This window comes from Aotus nancymaae, unplaced genomic scaffold (genome assembly GCF_030222135.1).
Source record: "Aotus nancymaae isolate 86718 unplaced genomic scaffold, 86718_ANA_hifiasm-v0.15.2.pri h1tg000072l, whole genome shotgun sequence".
Taxonomy (NCBI): domain Eukaryota; kingdom Metazoa; phylum Chordata; class Mammalia; order Primates; family Aotidae; genus Aotus; species Aotus nancymaae.
In genome coordinates, this window is record NW_026988487.1 from 13,464,220 (window position 1) to 13,483,191 (window position 18,972).

General features: G+C 46.3%; 1 protein-coding gene across 6 annotated transcripts in view; it reads right to left on the reverse strand.

Annotated features, from left to right (window-relative positions):
• LYRM9 (LYR motif containing 9) overlaps nt 1–18,972 on the reverse strand; it is a 59,575-nt gene that overhangs the window by 24,105 nt on the left and 16,498 nt on the right. For 4 of the 6 annotated variants that reach the window (XM_012449397.3, XM_012449396.2, XM_064367631.1 and 1 more), the window contains one exon: nt 17,383–17,475. In XM_012449397.3, coding sequence (XP_012304820.1) covers nt 17,383–17,475 — 93 coding nt within the window. Of the gene's footprint in view, nt 1–15,267; nt 16,468–17,382; nt 17,476–18,972 lie in introns of those variants that run through there. The other 2 variants (XM_012449399.2, XM_012449395.2) reach the window with 1 other exon arrangement.

Genomic DNA, 18,972 nt, shown 5'->3' on the forward strand with positions numbered 1-18,972 from the left:
CCTATCTTTAAAAAAAAAAAAAAAAAATTCCAGCAACGCCAACTTTAAAAGAACCTATACAGTCAATAACTATTTTCACTCACTTTGTGCAAATAATCAGGCCAAAAATAAGAAGACTGAAACTTATTTTGCAAATAAATTCATCCTACCATGATTTGTCTTTGATAGAAATGCCAGATGGAGAGAGAAAAATTTCTTCCATTTTCCTGACTTAGACTCGATGAAATTGCTACTACCTTTTTCCTGAGCTGAAATTCGTGCCTCGTGAAGTTTTGAGCCTAATATCTAGATGACCCAACTGCCTGCCCTCCAGACTGTAAGAAAACTGGTTGAAGATCAATCTCATCCTCATTGTACAGGACCATATGATATCAATGACTCATTCCTCAGTACAATTAAGAAGAGTCAAACTGTACATCCACCATTCCTGGGAAAACCTGGTTCCCCAAGAGTTTCCTAACCCTGTCTATCAGAATGTGAGAGAAAACAGGAACTACACCTTAAAAAATTTACAGTCCTGATCATCTGAACCTGGAATGGAGGCACACCCCTAAGACTGACTTCTCCAGGTGGACCAGTGAACCCTGACAGATCTCACACTGCTGCTCGGAAGACAGATGCCTAACAGTAAATAATAAGAGATACTGACAGAAAACTTGCTAGCAGTGTGCAGAAAGCAGAAACTGGACCCCTTCCTGACACATTACACTAAAATTAACTCCAGATGGATTAAAGACTTAAACATAAGACCTAACACCATAAAAACCCTAAAAGAAAACCTAGGCAAAACCATTCAGGACATAGGCATAGGCAAGGACTTCATGACTAAAACACCAAAAGCATTGGCAACAAAAGCCAAAATAGACAAATGGGACCTAATTAAACTCCAGAGCTTTGGTACAGCAAAAGAAACAATCATTAGAGTGAACTGGCAACCAACAGAATGGGAAAAAATTTTTGCAATCTACCCATCTGACAAAGGGCTAATATCCAGCATCTACAAAGAACTAAAACAGATTTACAAGAAACAAAACCAAACAAACCCATCCAAAATGAACAGACACTTTTCAAAAGAAGACATATATAAGGCCAGCAAACATATGAAAAATGCTCATCATCACTGATTATTAGAGAAATGCAAATCAAAACCACATTGAGATACCACCTCACGCCAGTTAGAATGACAATCATTAAAAAATCTGGAGACAACAGATGCTGGAGAGGATGTGGAGAAATAGGAACACTTTTACACTGTTGGTGGGAGTGTAAACTAGTTCAACCATTGTGGAAGACAGTGTGGCGCTTCCTTAAGGACCTAGAAATAGAAATTCCATTTGACCCAGCAATCCCATTATGGGGTATATACCCAAAGGATTATAAATCATTCTATTATAAAGACACATGCACACGCATGTTCATAGCGGCACTGTTTACAATGGCAAAAACCTGGAACCAACCCAAATGCCCATCAACAATAGACTGGACAAGGAAAACGTGGCACATATACACCATGGAATACTATGCAGCCATAAAAAATGATCAGTTTGTGTCCTTTGTAGGGACATGGATGAATCTGGAAACCACAATTCTCAGCAAACTGACACAAAAACAGAAAATCAAACACCGCATGTTCTCACTCCTAGGCAGGTAATGAACAATGAGAACACATGGACACAGGGAGGGGAGCATCACACACTGGGGTTTGTCGTGGGGGGCCATGAGAGGGACAGTGGGGGGTGGGGAGGTCAAGGAGGGATAACATGGGGAGAAATGCCAGATGTAGGTGACAGCGGGGTGGAGGCAGCAAAACACATTGCCATGTGTGTACCTATGCAACAATCCTGCATGATCTGCACAGGTACCCCAGAACCTAAAGTACAATTTTAAAAAAGTTGTTATTTCATATATTTTGTTTGCAAAAAAAAAAAAAGAGAGCGAGAGATACTGACAGAAACTATTCTTTGTTATCATTTATTTTGCTTTGTCTATCAACTACTGGCTAAGCAGGCTCTGTGTGCTGCTCTAGGGTCTTAATTACTTCAAGTGCTCACATTGAACCATAAATACGATTGCCTTTTGTTATGCTTCCTTGTGGACTTTGAGCCCCCTAGATTAAAAGGACAATTATGTAATTGGAATCTCTCAAACACTGGCAAAGACAGACAATCTGTAGATGTGTTACCTGACTCGGTTAATGGAATAACTGCGACAGTTCACTATATTGTCATACTCTGAGCCCTCCCCGCTGCCACAAGAATATTACATAAGAAAATTTTATTATTTTAGTAGTTCCCTCTTTTGATTGACTCATTATAAAGTCTTCTTTGATTTTGCCTCTTCAGGTGAGTAAGGCCCTCAAATCTGTCTCCCTTAGAGGCCTGTTCTCTAAACACATGGAAGTTGCGTATCTTAGCTCCCAGCAAATTAAACAACTCATTGGAACTAAACAGTCCACATATTCACTTTGGGAATCCACAAATCCATATTCACCTGGGTTCCAAAAAGATGGAGCTAGCTACTACTTTGGGCAGATGTTGTTACCTTGGTAGGGAGTGGCATCTCATGAGCACACGATTAGAAATTTGTCCTTCACTTTCAAAATTCTTGCTGCTAGTGCATACAACAGTCACTCAGTCAAAAGGAATTAATTCATTGGCTCAGGTTGTCTTAGATAATAAGACGGTCTTAGATTGCATCTTAGCTGACTAGAGAAAAGTATGTATAATTGCAAATACCATGTGCTGTACTTACATAAATGAATCTGGGCAGGTAGAAACTCATTAGAAAGAATTAGAGAACAAGACACTTGGTTACAACAGGTCTCCCCGACTGTCCCAGAGGACTAGTTTTCTTCTTTGTTTTCTTGGATTCTTCATGAAATACAGTCCATGTTTTCTGGATTACTAAAGTTAGGCATGTTAGTCTTGCTAATTTTGCTTATGCTTTCTATCATAACCAAATTAAAATATTGTAACAAAGCAGTGATGAAAGCAACTAATACAATAATTCAGCACCATGGTGCCATGCCTGGGACTCGTGAATATCTTGAGCTCCATGCTAGAAATGTATCTCCTCATTTCCTGGTCCCTCATCTTTGCCCCAATTCAGCAGGAAGTAGCCACAGCACTCTGTTTCTGTACCCGCCCCAGGACTGAGAAGTGACAAAAGACAGGAAGAATTGAGACCGAGCAGGACCCCTCTAAGTGTCCTGCCAGGACCTCTTCCTCCCACCCCTCAAAGCACAGAAATAAAGGAAAATCTTGAGTTTCTTCAAGGGAAATTCCAGGCACCTAGCTAGCTCTGAGAAGTAAATAAGCAACTTGATCAGCAAGAAGGTAACAGTAGCTTAAAACCATGGCCAAGGAAGTTAGAGTCACAAGATGTTCCTTATAGAATCTAAAGATAACTTCTTAACATATGTCCCTGAGTTGTTTTTCAGAAACCCCCACCAAATGGATCCACTGGAGCACAGACCTCAGATAAGGGGGAATTGAGGACTGAATTCTGACTGCCATTCTTAGTTCTAAAGTTCTTCCTGAGAAGCCTGGAGGAAGCCATGCTGAAGAGCCAGGCTAACGTTCTTTTCTGCTGATCCCAAATTTTTAGACAAAGCTTTGCTTCCATAACCAACTGCAAATCAGAAAATCTTTGAGTCTACCTATGACCTGTAAGCCCCTGATTTGAGATGTCCCACCTTTTTAGGTCAAACCAATGTATAGTCTATCTGTACTGATACATGATTTTGCCTGTAACCTCTGCCTCCTCATCCTTAAACACCCTTACTTGCAAGCCATCAGGAAGGTCAGGTCTTAAGCATGAGCTGCCTGATTCTCCTTACTCAGCTTCCTGAAAATTAACACCCTTTTTTCTTCCACTGCAAGCCTGGGTGTGAATGTTTGAGTTTATTGCACCAGGCAAGCAGACCCCACTTCAGTTCTGTAACAGGACTTTCTGCTGCACAACTATAACCCCACGCCTGGCACATAGAAGGTGCTCAATATTTGTTTATTGACTGGCTGATTCATTGCATCTTACATATTCTCTCTCTTTTTTTTTTTTTTTTTTTTGAGACAGAGTTTCACTCTCATTGCCCAGTCTGGAGTGCAATGGCATGATCTTGGCTCATCACAACCTCTGTCTCCCAGGTTCAAGCGATCCTCCTGTCTCAGCCTCCCGAGTAGCTGGGATTACAGGCACCCACCACCATGCCAGGCTAATTTTGTATTTTTAGTAGAGACAGGGTTTCTCCATGTTGGTCAGACCAGTCTCTAACTCCCAACCTCAGGTGATCTGCCCACCTCGACCTCCCAAAGTGCTGGGATTACAGGCATGAGCCACTGCGCCTGGCCCATGTTCTCTTCTTTAATATTTACAATGCTCTTCAATATAATAGGTGCCAGTAGGAGACATGCCGATGAGGCAATTCGAGCATATGGTCAGAATAAGTTTTGGTTAATGTGGCAGAACAAGAGAAGAACACACCATCTGATTCATTTGGAAATCAGGGATGGCGTTTAAGGAAGGGGAGCAAGGGGCTAGTGAGTAACAGCAGCTGTCGAGTGTTATGTCCCTCACGCTGGCCAGGCACGTTGCCAGGTGGTTCACACGTATTGTCTGTAACTCTCACTGCAACACTGTGAGGTGGATGCTTCCTCAGTTTACATATGAGGAAAATGAGGTTCAAAGAGCCAAAATAACTTGTTTTAGATCAGTGGACTGAACTCTGCACACAGAATACCTGGGAAAAAATATAGACGGTCAAAGCAGAAGACAAATTATCCAATAGAAAGAAGTAGGCTGGGCGCGGTGGCTCACGCCTGTAATCCCAGCACTTTGGGAGGCCAAGGTGGGCGGATCACGAGGTCAGGAGATGGAGACCATCCTGGCCAACATGGCGAAACTCCATCTCTACTAAAATTAAAAAAAAAAAATTACTCGGGCATGGTAGTGCACACCTGTAGTCCCAGCTACTCCAGAGGCTGAAGTAGGAGAATCACTTGAACCCGGGAGGCAGAGGTTGCAGTGAACTGAGATCATGCCACTGTACTCCAGCCTGCCCACAGAGCAAGATTCAGAAGAAAAGAGAGAAAGAGAGAGAGAAAGAGAGAAAGAAAAAGAAAAAGAAAGAAAGGAAGGAAGAAATAGAAAGAGAGGAGGGAGGGAGGGAAGGAAGGAGAGAGAGAGAAAGAAAGAAAGAGAGAAAGAGAGAGAGAGAGAAAGAAAGAAAGAAAGAAGCAGAATAAAGTTAAACCCCTAAACTTATGCAATTACCATGGCCAAACACTGTTGGCAAGCACTAAGGTGTAACAAATAGAATATAGATTCCGGAGTTTGACAAACTTCTATTTGAATCCCAGATTCACCATTTCCTCATTGTAAAACTCTGGGTAAGTCATTTAACTTTTTTTAGTTTCAATGTTCTCATCCATAAAGTAGTAAGTACTTTAAGGGTAAGTATTAAATAAAATGAGATGGCTTGCGTAATTTTTGCTACTCAATAAATGCTGTTTCCTTTTCTTAACCTGTCAGTCAAGACAATAGGAGAGACAAAAAATTATGCAATTATTATTTCTAGACACGGTTTTAATGGCTCTCAGAGTGTTGCCCCTGGGCCAGCAGCATCACCTGGGAACTTGTTAGGTTTGCAAATGACCAGGTTCCACTCACACTGACCATATCAGGGACCCTGGGGCTGGGACCCAGCCGTCTGTTTCCAGGAGTCCCCCAGGTGATGGTGTGTGCACCGAAGCTCCAAGCTCGACAACTATTGCTGTGGTTCATTATCCTCTTGGTCTCTGCAACACTGCAGTGGAGGGAACTCGAGAAGCCGGGTAAGTTGGCAAGATCACAAGATTATTCACTGGAGACATCATTTGAATGCAGATCTCAGGCAAGTAGTGTTCTTCTCACTCAGAATAAAAAAACCAATAGAGGTGAGTGCAGTGGCTCATGCCTGTAATCCCAGCACTTTGGGAGGCTGGGGTGGGTGGATCAACTGAGCTCAGGAGTTCAAGACCAGGCTTGGCAACATGGCAAAATCCTGTCTCTACCAAAAATACAAAAAATTAGCCTGGCATGGTAGCGCACACCTGTAGTCCCAGCTACTTGGGAGGCTGCGGTGAGAGGATCATTTGAGCCTGAGAAGCAGGGGTTGCAGTTAACTGGGATCGTGCCCCTGCACTCCAAGCTGGGAGACAGGGTGAGACCCTGTTGAAAGGAAGGAAGGAAGGAAGGAAGAAGGAAGGGAAGAGAGAAAGAAAAAGAGAGAGAAAGGGAGGAAGGAAGGAAAGAAAGAAAAAAGAAAGAAGTGATGAAGGGAGGAAGGGAGGAAGAAAAGAAAAACAATAGAACACAGACTTTATTCACTCACTGTGAGGAAATGTAGGGTCATATGTATAAAAAATATTAAGTAATCCTGAGAAAATAATCATGTTCAAAGTAAATGCGCTACCTCTTATCAAAGAAAGCCCCCCAGGTGTCTTTCAAGGACTAGAGTAAGTTAGCAGTTGCAGGCAACACAGCTGTGGAAGGACAGTGATGTGGGGGCCTCAGTCATGTGCACCTGCCACAGGTAGGCTCCGTGTCATGGCCATAAAAGCACAGCTGGGCATGGTGGTGCACCCTGTGGTCTCAGCTACTTGGGAAGCTGAGGTAGGAGATTCACTTGAGCTTAGGAGGTCAAGACTGCAGTGAGATGTGGTCATGCCACTGCACTCCAGCCTGGGCAACAGGGTGAGACCCTGACTCAAAACTAACTAAATATAACACTTGCATATTTAAAACACTGTTAGGTGTTAGTGGCAGTATAAATTGGTCCGATTTCTCTGTAGGGCCATTTCAGCACATCTTTCAAAATTACAAATGTGTATACGTTTTCACTCAGCAATTCTGCTTGTAAGAACTTATCCTAGAGATATTTTCCCATGTATGAAGACATTTGTACGGGTTATTCACTGCCGTGTTGCTTATAATAGTAGAAGAATGTAAATAAACCAGCTGTCCCTCAATAGGAGATTACTGGAAAAGTTGTGATATCTCTATGCAGTGGACTAATAACATGAACCATAAAAAATGAAGACTTGTGTGCATTGTTTTGAAAAGAACTCCATGATATATTAAGTTTTTAAAAATCAAAAAAGAGAGCACCAGAAGAAAAGGTGTGCAGTTTTTCTCTTCGTAGCGTATCTCTAAAGGAGGCAGAAGAAACTAGTCTGTTACTTCCCTCCTGGGAGGGAAAGCAAACAGTTGAGGACTGGGTTAGGAGATCCCCAATTCTGAACCAGGCAAGTATCTTACCTATTCTATGACAAAATAAATATACATGATAGGAATTCAGGATTAAATGAACTAATGAATTAGAAAATTAATTTATTTTTTAAACGGCTTTCAGCCAAGACTCCCCTCTACTTTTCAGACAGAAAGGATTTAGGGAGTCCTGGCCCCTACCCCACTCTCTGATTCCTGATGCAGCCCCCAAAGGGAATCCACCAACAGAGGGGCCTTTGGAAAGGGAGGTTGGATGAAAGTATTTGTTTCAGTCAATTACATCGTTTCCAGGAAAGGGCCTCCTCTTTTAGCTTGAAATCAGGCTATCTCAGGACCTCACAGAAACACAGTTCGGGGACTTTCCCAAACTTGTTTAATTAGGCTCCTTGCTGAAAAGCTGCGCTGTGGGTCTCTAAAGCAGTAACTGGCCTCTGGAGATGCAATCATCTCTCCACAGGGAACTCTCATCCGAAAGTCTGATACTCAGGACCTTCTTGAATAAAAATAAGCATCCAAAAGTATTTGCAATATCAGGAAAAGCAGAACAAAGCAGGTAAGGTCGGAATGTCTTGAGCTTCTCAACTGCAATGACCAAAGAGTTGGTCTGTGAGTTCTGATTAAATTCCAGTAAAAAGGGCACTTGACAGTGAAGGCCACTCAATTTCATCACCCTGGCTTGATGAAGAAGGATGAAAGAGGCCAGGGGTTCACCTCCAGAAGGAGTTCCCTGTCCCTCTGGCAGGGACAGGCAGGCTCCAGATGCTGATGAAGGGAGGCTGCTGTGAGCTCTGCCTTAGAGTCCCCTCTAGGAGGTCTGAGGCACAGGCCAGAAGAGAGGGTCCAGGAGGGACCAAGTAAAGGAGGAAGCAACAGAAAAGAGTGAGAACGAGCGAGGGATGGGAATCTTCAACCTGCATGCTCTGTTTGTGCTATAAAGTGGTCATCTGCATAACAACTCTATGGAGGAAGGATGACTCCCCTCCTGAACCCCCCATTGTACTGATGGGGAAACTGAGGCTCAGACAAGTATATTCACTTGCCTAAGGTCTCACAGCTCACTAGTGCCTGGGTCAGGATATGAGCCCAGGTCTCTCTGATGCCAGGGTCCCTTCTCTTGCTTCCAGGACAACTTTAATATAATCAGAAGGACCCATGTTTGAATCAACAACAAATATTTAGCTCTGAAGAATCTGCCATTTTTCTTTTAAATATTGCATCTCAATGTGCTATTGGTATAGGCAAATAATTTCCACTGCAAAAACAAAGAAGGATAATTTTTTTTTTCTTTTCTTCTCACCTCTCCTATGAGCTGGAGGGGGAAACTCAAGTCCTTTTATCAGTTGACAAAAGGAAATACCCAAGATCCCCAAAGCCACCAGAGTTCCTCCTGGAGGCAGGATCAGGCTGCTGCAGCCAGGGCCATTCTAGAGGCCAGAAGCTTTCCTTGGGGACAACATTTGGAGTCAAGGTAAGTATATTTTCTTGATGGGTGGGGCTTTCCATAAATGTCTTTCGCCTCACCTGAAGACAAAACTGGGAAAAACAACTTTACCTTAGCCATGAAGACTTGGATTAGACACAGCAAAGAACTTTCTGACAAGGAGTGATGGATGTGGGTAATCGAGGAGGGACAGACTTGCAGTAAGTTGGTCGGTGATAGCGTTTAACTGTGTCCCCACCCAAATATCATCTTGAATTGTAGCTCCCATAATTCCCACATGTTGTGGGAGGGACTTGGTGGGAGATAATTGAATCATGGGGCTGTTTTGCCCCATACTGTTCTTGTGGTAATGAATGAGTCGCACAAGATCTGATGATTTTTTTTTTTTTTTTTTTTTTTTTTTTTTTGTGGCACAATCTCAGCTCACTGCAACCTCCACCTCCTGGGTTCAAGTGATTTTCCTGCCTCAGCCTCCCAAGTTTTCCTGCCTCAGCCTCCCAAGTAGCTGGGACTACAGGTGTGCACCACCATGTCCGACTAGTTTTTTGGTTGTTTTTTTTTTTTTTGAGATGGAGTCTCGCTCTGTCGTGCTCTGAGACCGGAGTGCAGTGACACAATCTCAGCTCATTGCAACCTCCTCCTCCCAGGTTCAAGCAATTCTCTTGCCTCAGCCTCCCATGCAGCTGGGATTACAAGCACGTGCCACCACACCCAGCTAATTTTTTATATTTTTAGTAGAGACGGGGTTTCACTGTGTTAGCCAGGATGGTCTCGATCTCCTGACCTTGTGATCCACCGACCTTGGCCTCCCAAAGTGCTGGGATTACAGGCGTGAGCCAATGCACCTGGCTGATCTGATGATTTATAAGAGGTTTCCCCTTTCATTTGCCTCTCACTTTCCCTCTTGTCTGCTGCCATGTAAGACATGCCTTTTGCCTTCCGCCTTGATTATGAGACGTCCCCAGCCACAAGGAACTGTGAGTCCATTAAATCTCTTTTTCTTTATAAATTACCCAGTCTTTGATATGCCTTTATTAGCAGCATGAGAACAGACTAATACAGCTGGCAAGGTGCCATGCATGTAGTCTAGACTCAGCGGACTGAGGCCGAGTTGATTCTCTCTCACCATCTCCTGCGAGCACCCTGCCATCTAGTCTGAGTCTAGTCTGAGTCTCCTCCCAGGCCCACATTTATTTATACCTCTAGCTGACCCCACCATCAGAAATGCCTTCTCCTCCCTCTGACTGCCTCAATCCTGTTTGCCTTTCAAGGTATAGCTCAAGTTCCAGGGTCTGCTTGAAGCTTTCTCTGACCACTCCAGCCCATATCAATCTTCCCCTCTTGGAATTCTAGGTAGTCTGGGGCTTAGCCATGGTCATCTGGGTAGAGTGCATAAAGATATTGCTTGGCATTGTCCATGCTGCCACTTGACTGTTGAGAATGTCTTCACCAACCCAAACAAATCTGAAACGATGCACCGGGAAAGTAAAGCGAACAACGGCTCACCTTTCTTTTCACAGTGATGGTTTCTGTCTTCCAGGGCCTAAGGTTTAACTCACTTCCAGTCAACAGGGACCTACCCAGTCCCTCTCTCTGCCTACAACTGTTCATTCCATAACTTCTCATTTAGATGATGAGCACTTGCGGGCTTGCCCCACAAGATCCATCAGACCTGGTCGTTCCTAGTAGTTTCCACCACTGAGAGTGGCATCATCTACTCTCTATGAAGCTCTCCGGGGTCTGACTCAGGCTGGATGACACAGTTGGGTGATTATTTTGATGCAGACACACAACTTTCTGCAACTGTATTTCTGCCTTCTGCTTCCCAGAGCCAGAACCTTTCCCCTCAACCTTTTCCTTGGCTTCATCCACAGTAGTTGTGCAAGGGGTTTCAGCCACCCATAATTCCATCAGGCCACTCCAAAGCAACTTTATATAAATATGCAGTTCATAAAAAGCGATAGGAGGCCAGGCGCAGTGGCTCATGCCTGTAATCCCAGCACTTTGGGAGGCTGAGGCGGGCAGATCACCTGAAGTCAGGAGTTCAAGACCAGCCTGACCAACATAGAGAAATCCTGTCTCTACTAAAAATACAAAAAATCAGCCAGTCGTGGTGGTGCATGCCTGTAATCCCAGCTACTCGGGAGGCTGAGGCAGGAGTATCACTTGAACCTGGGAGGCAAGAGGTTGTAGTGAGCCAAGATAGCACCATTGCTCTCCAGCCTGGGCAACAAGAGGAAAAACTCCATCTCAAAAAATTAAAAATTAAAAAAAAAAAAAGGCAATATGAGGCCTGGCACAGTGGCTCATGCCTGTAATCCCAGCACTTTGGGAGACCAAGGTGGGCAGATCACTTGAGCCCAGGAGTTCAAGACCAGCCTGGCCAACACGGCAAAACCCCACCTCTACTACAAAAATAAAAATTAGCTGGGTATAGTGGCACACATCTGTAGTCCCACTATTACTAGGGAGGCTGAGGTAGGAGAATCACCTGAACCCACAAAGTGGAGGTTGCAGTGAGCCAACATCAAGCCACTGCACTCTAGCTTGGGCAACAGAGCAAGACACTATCTCAAAAATAAAAATAAATTAAAAAAAATATATGAGTGCTACCCCAAAAAGCAACATGAGGTGCTGCCCAAATGAACTTGCTGCTCCCCTTTCAACCTGACTGCTACTCCAAGCCTCTTCTATCAGGAGCCATGTGTCAGCAGACAAGTAACTCATCTCTGATTTGCCAATGCAAAGTTAATACCTTGTACCAGGGCTGAACTCTGCCCTGGGTACAAGGTATTACCTGGCACTATCAGTGCCGTCATTTCAGACCTGCTGATAATGCACAGCCACCACCACTCATAGTAGCCACCACCTGGCCAATGAATCCTATATATAGGAGGTGCTCAATGCTTGTTGAATTCAAGACTCAGGAGGCTGAAGCAGGAGAATCGCTTGAACCTGGTAGGCGGAGGTTGCAGTGAGCTGAGTTCATGCCACTGCACTCCAGCCTGGCGACAGGGCAAAACTCCGTCTCAAAAAAAAAAAAAAAAAGAATGAATGAATGGGTAAATGAATGCACGGCACAACTGCAGAGGAAATGAGCATGCCTTTCCTTTGGGGCCCCACTGCACCCCATACAGAGCCTGGCACTTCCCAGACTGCATAGCATGTATGGGATTAAAGTTCTGTCTACTACTGGACAGTAAGTTCTGGAGGCAAGGACTGTGATGTATTCATTTAACAAAAGCTTGTGAAGCTCCTACTATGTGCCAGGCACTGAGCTGGGTGCTGGCAGGACGAGAGTGGTGAACTAAACCAAGTCCTGCCCGTGGAGCTCCCTATCTACAGACTGATTCCTCCTTCATGTCCTCATCGCCTGCTCAGTCCAGGGATGCAGTAGACGTTCAGTAAGTGTTCCTCCTCCTTTGCTCACCAGATTTTTAAAGAAAAGATTTGAAGCTGTTCCACTGAGAAGTATCTTTTCATTTCTTCGGAGAGGCTCAAAGGTGATCTTGCAGCCTCTGAGCAGTTCACGAGCAGATTCCTTTAACCGGCTCCAACCCTGCACCCTGCTTCTTTGATTTATTGTTAAAACCATGTGCCTTTCTGGGGTGACCTTGTGCCTGCCTGCTCCATAAGGTACTCTTAACCCCTTAAGGCACTGTTCTAAAGCCTCTGATCTTCTTTAACTACAGTTACTCACCCCAAGTTAACGAGTTTACTCCCTTACATCAAACGGGCCACAGTCATGGTTCTCCCTGTCATTGTACAAAGGGTATTTGTTTTGGATGCTCAAGTTAATCCCCACCCGCTAGGGAAGCAAAATGGACAGGTTCATTTCAAGAGGTTGGGAGGAAGTTTGGGTTTCAGCACCTGGTAACATTTACTTTGGGGGAAATCCTCTCTCTGAATCAAGACAAACTTCCTGGAGGACGAGCCTGCCAATCATGCACAGGGCTCTAAAGCAGCTCCCAAGCATTGGTAGTAAGAAGAAGACTTAGCCAAGAAATACTCACCATCTCCCAGTCTTTCCCATTACTAGAAAGCAGTGAGAAACGAACGAAAGAGAGACGTCACAGTTTGCCTGCGATCATCATTCTTTCATTCAGCCAACATTTAAGAGCTCACAGCCCGGGCAGCAGACACGCGACTGGCCTGGAGGGTTCTACAACAAACAGTACCTGGTCCTGACCTCAAGGGCTTCCCTCTTTGGTGGAGGAGACAACTACATAGAGATGATTACAAAACCACCCCTTTGGAGAAGATCCAAACTCCTTAGCAAGGCTATGTTGCCCAGGCTGGAGTGCAGTGGCTATTCACAGGCACGATCCCACTACTGATCAACACGGGAGTTTTGACCTGCTCCGTTTCCAACCTGGGCTGGTTCACCCCTCCTTAGGCAACCTGGTGGTCCCCTGCTCCTGGTAGGTCACCATATTGATGCTGAACTTAGTGCAGACACCCGATCAGCATAGCGCACTACAGCCCAGAACTCCTGGGCTCAAGCAATCCTCCCACCTCAGCCTCCCGAGTAGCTGGGACCACAGGAACTCGCCACCACGCCTGGCAGCTATGGCTACTTTTAACTCACAAACAGTTTCAATGCATTAAGTGAAATGTCCAGTCACAGGAAGATAAAATTTCAAAACTTAAGGTTCAGGCATCTTCCTTTTTCCAGTTGGAATCTGCTGCAGATAGGAAACCTCTGTCAGAGAAGGAGACAGAGGCATCTTTGCTAGCTTGGGGAAGGGGCATTCCAGGCCAAGCAGCAGTTTAAGCAAAGGCCAGAAGTAGCACCACTTGTTCAGGGACTCCCATGCTGCTTGGTACGGTTGAGACATCGTGGTGGGTGGAGGGAATAGGGGTGGAGGTGGAGGAGGTGAGGCTGGAATACGCCACAGGAACCAAATCATGCAGAGCAATCTCTTAAATAAAAAAAAAGAAAGAAAAAGTAGCCATAGCTTTGGGTTTTTAAAATTTAAGTCTGGCCAGAAATTTTTGAGGCTTTGTCTGTTTTCATCCAGGGATAGGGAGAATAGAAACCTCCAGAAAAAAATATAAAGGAATTGTGAGACAAAAAGATAAATCTATGTCATGATCACATCCTGTGAGCCACAACTGCTCAACCTCCAGGCAACCCACGTCTGTCTTTCCCTTACACTGTGAGTCCCTTCCTGCGTGGAGGAAGGACCGTGCAGTAAATGTTCAATGAAGAGGGGGTGGGCACGGGGTGAAAAAGGGAACTGTGTAGGGCAGGACAGTCTCTGCCCAGGGAACATGTGCTGGTGCAGGACTCAAGACCAGCACTGCCTCGGAGTCAGCCTCAGAAGGAAGCCCTTGAGGGCTTTAACATCTGCCTTTCACTATGCAGATAAAACCAGCAACTTTATAATGCAAATGCACCTCAGAAAGGCAATATGAGTCCAAAGAAGTATCAGTCAAAGTGTGGACAACACATGTCGGATCCTTTCCTGCTGGCATTGTGCTTGTACAGTCGACACCAGGGAGAGCTGCAGGGACCCACCTAAAGAGAATCGTCGTCACCAGGTACACCAGAGACAAGAGATGGAGGCCACGTGGCTGACAGCCCATCTGTGTGCACTGCCTTAATCTCCCCAGCCCGTGGGATGTGCAACCTGTCACAGTGAAAAAAGTGAGCCTGACAGGTTAACAAACCTGCCCCAAATCACACCACCTCTAAGTGACAGACTGGGATTCAAATTCAGGTGTGTGTAGCTCCAGAGCCCCTTCCAGCAGGCCACACTGGTTGACTCTGGGTCAAATCTTCATCTTCTTCCATTTGCTTGGAAGCTATTCTGTAAACCTTCAACTCCATGCATTTGAGAGTTGACAGGAGAGATGAAGGAGCCATCCCCACAGTCCACGCAGGGCTCGAAGCAGTGGAAGTCGGAGGGCAGAGTGGAAGGCAAGGCTGCTGCTGAGGACGGGAGGCTCTCCTAGGCTTCAACAGTGCCCCTGTGTGCACGGTGCTGCGTGCTCCTGCCTCCCCTACCGTAGGCTCCTGCATGAGCGGGCGCACTACCCTCTGTGGCAGCACAGGGGCTGGGAAGAGCAGCAGCACACCGTTCACCCACCCCACCCCTGCTGGCTCCCTCACCGGCCAGCCCTCACACTGCAGCTCAACACCTACTGTCTGACATGTGGCGAGTCAGCACAGCTGGACCAAGCACCTACCCAGGAACCAAAAGTCACAGAACCACTCCGGGAGCTGGTCAAGAGCAAGCGACACTAACTCTATCCTGAACCCTTGTCAGCCTTCATTCATTTCTCTCCTGCTGAGGAACAACATCTGAGATACGGCTGCCCCAACTCCTGTGACCTCAATACAGCCCTGTCACCTGAGGAGAGGCCCCCAGCTCAATAGCAGGGGTGGGACAGAGGACTGGCTCAGCTTTGGGCTTAGCCTGAAACCCCTCAGCTTGCCCACAGCCTGATGGGGCAAATCTGGCCTCATCAACTGTTGTGGAGCAGCGGGGCCAGTCCCAGTCACCTTCTCTGAAGAATGACCCCTCCTGGGCAGCTTCATGTCTGACTCTATGTTCTCAACTGTGGATGACACTCGGGGCTGGATGGTATGCTTAGAGAATGCATGGCTTATCAGTTGAGAAGACACAGAAGCTTCCACAAATTGATATATTTACTTCATTGTCAGCGGAGTACCCACGCACATAAAGATATCTCTGAGTCACTTTAAGTCACATAATTGCAAGGACACAAACACGCACTAGTTGATCCCTGTGGCTGAATGCCCTTGGGGAATACTCAAATCCCAATGGGGTTTCTCTGCATCTTCTGGCCACTCTGGCCATTCTCCCTGAGCCTCCAGCCTCTCCCGCTCCCTTCCATCCTTCCACGACAGTGGCAAAGCAGGGAAGGGCAGTCAAAACAAATTGCAGGTGCGCAGAGGCCTGGACAGGCCTGAGTTCACCACAGCTGCTCTGGCGTCCCTCCTTGGTTCATGTGGTGTGACTTCACCACTTAAGGACGCTGTCAGCTCCTTGGAGGCAAGGCCCAGGGCTTTGACTTCCGTGGGCATGGAGAAACAGTGGTCAGGAAGAGCAGTTCCTTGGCAGACTGCAGGGTGCGTGACAACTGTGAGGGCTCGGGGCTACAAGCAGGGACAGGGCAAGCTAGCAAACAAATAACTGAGACCTGACACTGAATGGCCTGGCGCAGAGCTGTGCAGGGTGCTGCGGGAGCAGAGGGGGGCGGGGCAGGACGGCTTCCTTGGAGGGAGCCCTTCAGGCTCCGCCACGCGCATCCTGTGTGAGGCACTTCACCTTCATCTTACTGAATCTGGGATTCAAATCCAGAGCTGTCTGGTTCTAAAACCCATGTGCTCTCTTCTGTACAGGCTGCTCCCCAAGGGGACATCTGCTCTAGGACTCATAGAATGATAAAAAGATCTCCAGAATAAATGGATCACTTTCAGAGAAAAGTAAAAGAACAAAAACACAAAAATAAAAAAGACAGAAAATAAACAAAAAAATACCACATTCTCCCCAAATTTCACATGATGAGCGGCTGGAAGTGCAAACATAAAGGATGCTGGCAACATGGCTGTGACAAGAGGAGCCTCCGGAGAAGCGAGGTCAGCTTCTCCCCCGATTTCTGGCTCTTTCAGCCAACAAGGCCAATGGATCTTGCAAACCCACTGCTGCTTCTGAGCTCCAGAAGAGGGGCCTCTCAACATCCAGAGGCTAGGAAGGTCACTCTCAGGGCTCTCAGTTTTGCTTTTTATACTGCAAGACAGAGAGATTCGAAGTGAAGGAGGGAAGCCCACAGGGGCAGGAGGACTCTGCGGATATCTCAAGCCCCCATGATCTGGGCCTCCTGTACCTCCTGCAGGGGCTTCTGGGAGGTGGGGAACTCAGGCAGGAGGCACTGGGCAGTCAAATCTCTACTTCATGCCTGGACTCTGTTTCTTCTTTAATGAAAAAGGAAGCTGACGGGGCTGGGGAGGGAGGATAATAAGGAAACTGGGCACCTGTCCTCTCTGAGTCTTGTTTTGGGGGAAAAAAAATCTCAGGTGGAGGAGGACCCTTGGAAGCCAGCTAGTACAATTACTAGGTTTTTAAAAAATGGACCCCGGGCACATACCTGAAGAGTGTGAGTTAGAAGGACAGGGAGGTAGGGGCACACTCCAACTCTCTAGGTCATTCTAATATCAGAGTCTAAGGGCCAAGATGCCAGTCTACATTCCCGACTCACTCCCTTCCTCCACCAAAACATACTGAATGTTTCCTCCATAATTCTGCTCCAGTGTGAATACCCCCCAGAGACAGGGAGTCCCTCCCCAGGATGGCTTTCCTCTCTGCAGCATCTCAATGCCACTGCCGGCTCTGCACTACGGCTTCCAGGAAGACTATTCTCTCCTCCTTCTTCCTGCTGCCCCCTCTCAGCTTGATCAACACTGTTGGGCGAAAATTTGCCTTTAAGGATGAAGAGTGACAGCCCCTCCCCACTTGCAAAATATAAATGCAACCAGAAGGGATCTGCCATCACCTTTCAGCTTCTGGAGGAGGGAAGCAGCTGGATGGTGGCCTCCTCCACAGGGACCATTCTCAACTGTGGGGCAGGAGTGGCCTCTAGTGGTCATGGGGATCATGGCCAGCATCACCCCAGCTCGCAGGCGGAGCCGGGGACTAAGCACCTACTTTATTCATGATCCAGTCAGCATCTTCAATGGCTCTTTTAATAATTTGCTGGATTCTCTCAGGGTTGTCTTCATCTGAATGAACCCGAAAACTCTGCAAGTTTAAACATAAAGAAAGATGACCAGATGAAATTCCCAGGACTGGCAGCTTCAGAGCACCAGTCATGGGCAGGTACACTGCTGGGCACTTCATACCCAGCAACTCTCTTCATCCTCCATAGATGGTGATGATTGTCCCCTGTAGAGACGAGGAAACACAAGCTCAGAGATCCTCAATTGCTACTGAACAATAGCATTTGAATCCCAGTCTATGTGACTGCAAAGCATGTACTCCTGCCACCAGGGGAGGTGCAAAAACTGGCCCCCAAGGTACCCCAAAATCAAGCTGGGCCCAAAGGCTATCAGGCCATGGAGGCCAAAGGGAACTTCCATCTCTCTTCCTCAGAGGAAGCTGCTTTCCCCAGGGTGAGATTTCTACATGGGCTTCACAACAGGGAGGAATAAGTAGGGCTTCTCCAGATAGCCACAGAGGGAAGGAAGGGGAGGCAGTAGAGAGAGCGGCTTCAGGAAATCCACCAGGCCCGATGCAGAGCATGGGCCGCTGTTTGCTTTTGACCAGATGTTCACCATTGAGAAGCAACCTAAGATTCAGGTTTTGCCTTTGAAAAAGAACTGGTGCCGGGCACAATGGCTCACCACTGGGTGCGGTGGCTCATCCCAGCACTTTGGGAGACTGAGGGAGGCCTCCCAAAGTGAACCTGAGGTCACAAGTTCCATACCAGCCTGACCAACATCAGAGAAACCCTGTCTCTACCAAAAATACAAAATTAGCCGGGCATGGTGGTGCATGCCTGTAATCTCAGCTACTCGGGAGGCTGAAGCAGGAGAATCGCTTGAACCTGGGAGGTGGAGGTTGCAGTGAGTCCAGATCGTGCCACTGTACTCGTCTCAAAAAAACAAAAAAAAAAAAGAACTGGCACCTCCCTCCCGTGTCATTCCCAACCCCACACATCTTCCTGCTCCTCTTTAGGAGCCCCCTCAGCATACACCTCTGGGATGCCCTTCCTGACTCCCTAGACAGCTATCTGCTCCCTTCATGTTTCCACAGCCCTCTGTGGCTACCGCTACCTCCTTTTTTTTTTTTTTTAACTTTCCATATTATATTTGTATGAATTTTAGCTAACTTTCTATTTGGAAATGATTTCTCACTTACAGAAGATTGTGGTTATATACAAGTAATTCCTACCAGAATCACTGATTGTTAATATTTTGCTACACTCGCTTTATCATTCTCTTTCTATGACTATGTATACGTTTTTTCAGAAGCATTTAAGAGTAACTGCAGACACGCTGCCCTTACCCCTAAACATCCCTATGTGTATATCCTGATGACAAGGGCATTCTGACATGACCACAACAATTAAATTCAGAAGACTTAATATTGACACACTATAATCTATAGCCCATATTCTAATTTCATGCACTGCCCCAGTAATAGTCCTTTTTTTTTTTTTTTGAGGCAGGATCTCACCTGTCACCCAGGTGAGAACGCAGTGGCACAATCACAGTTCACTGCAGTCTTGACCTCCTG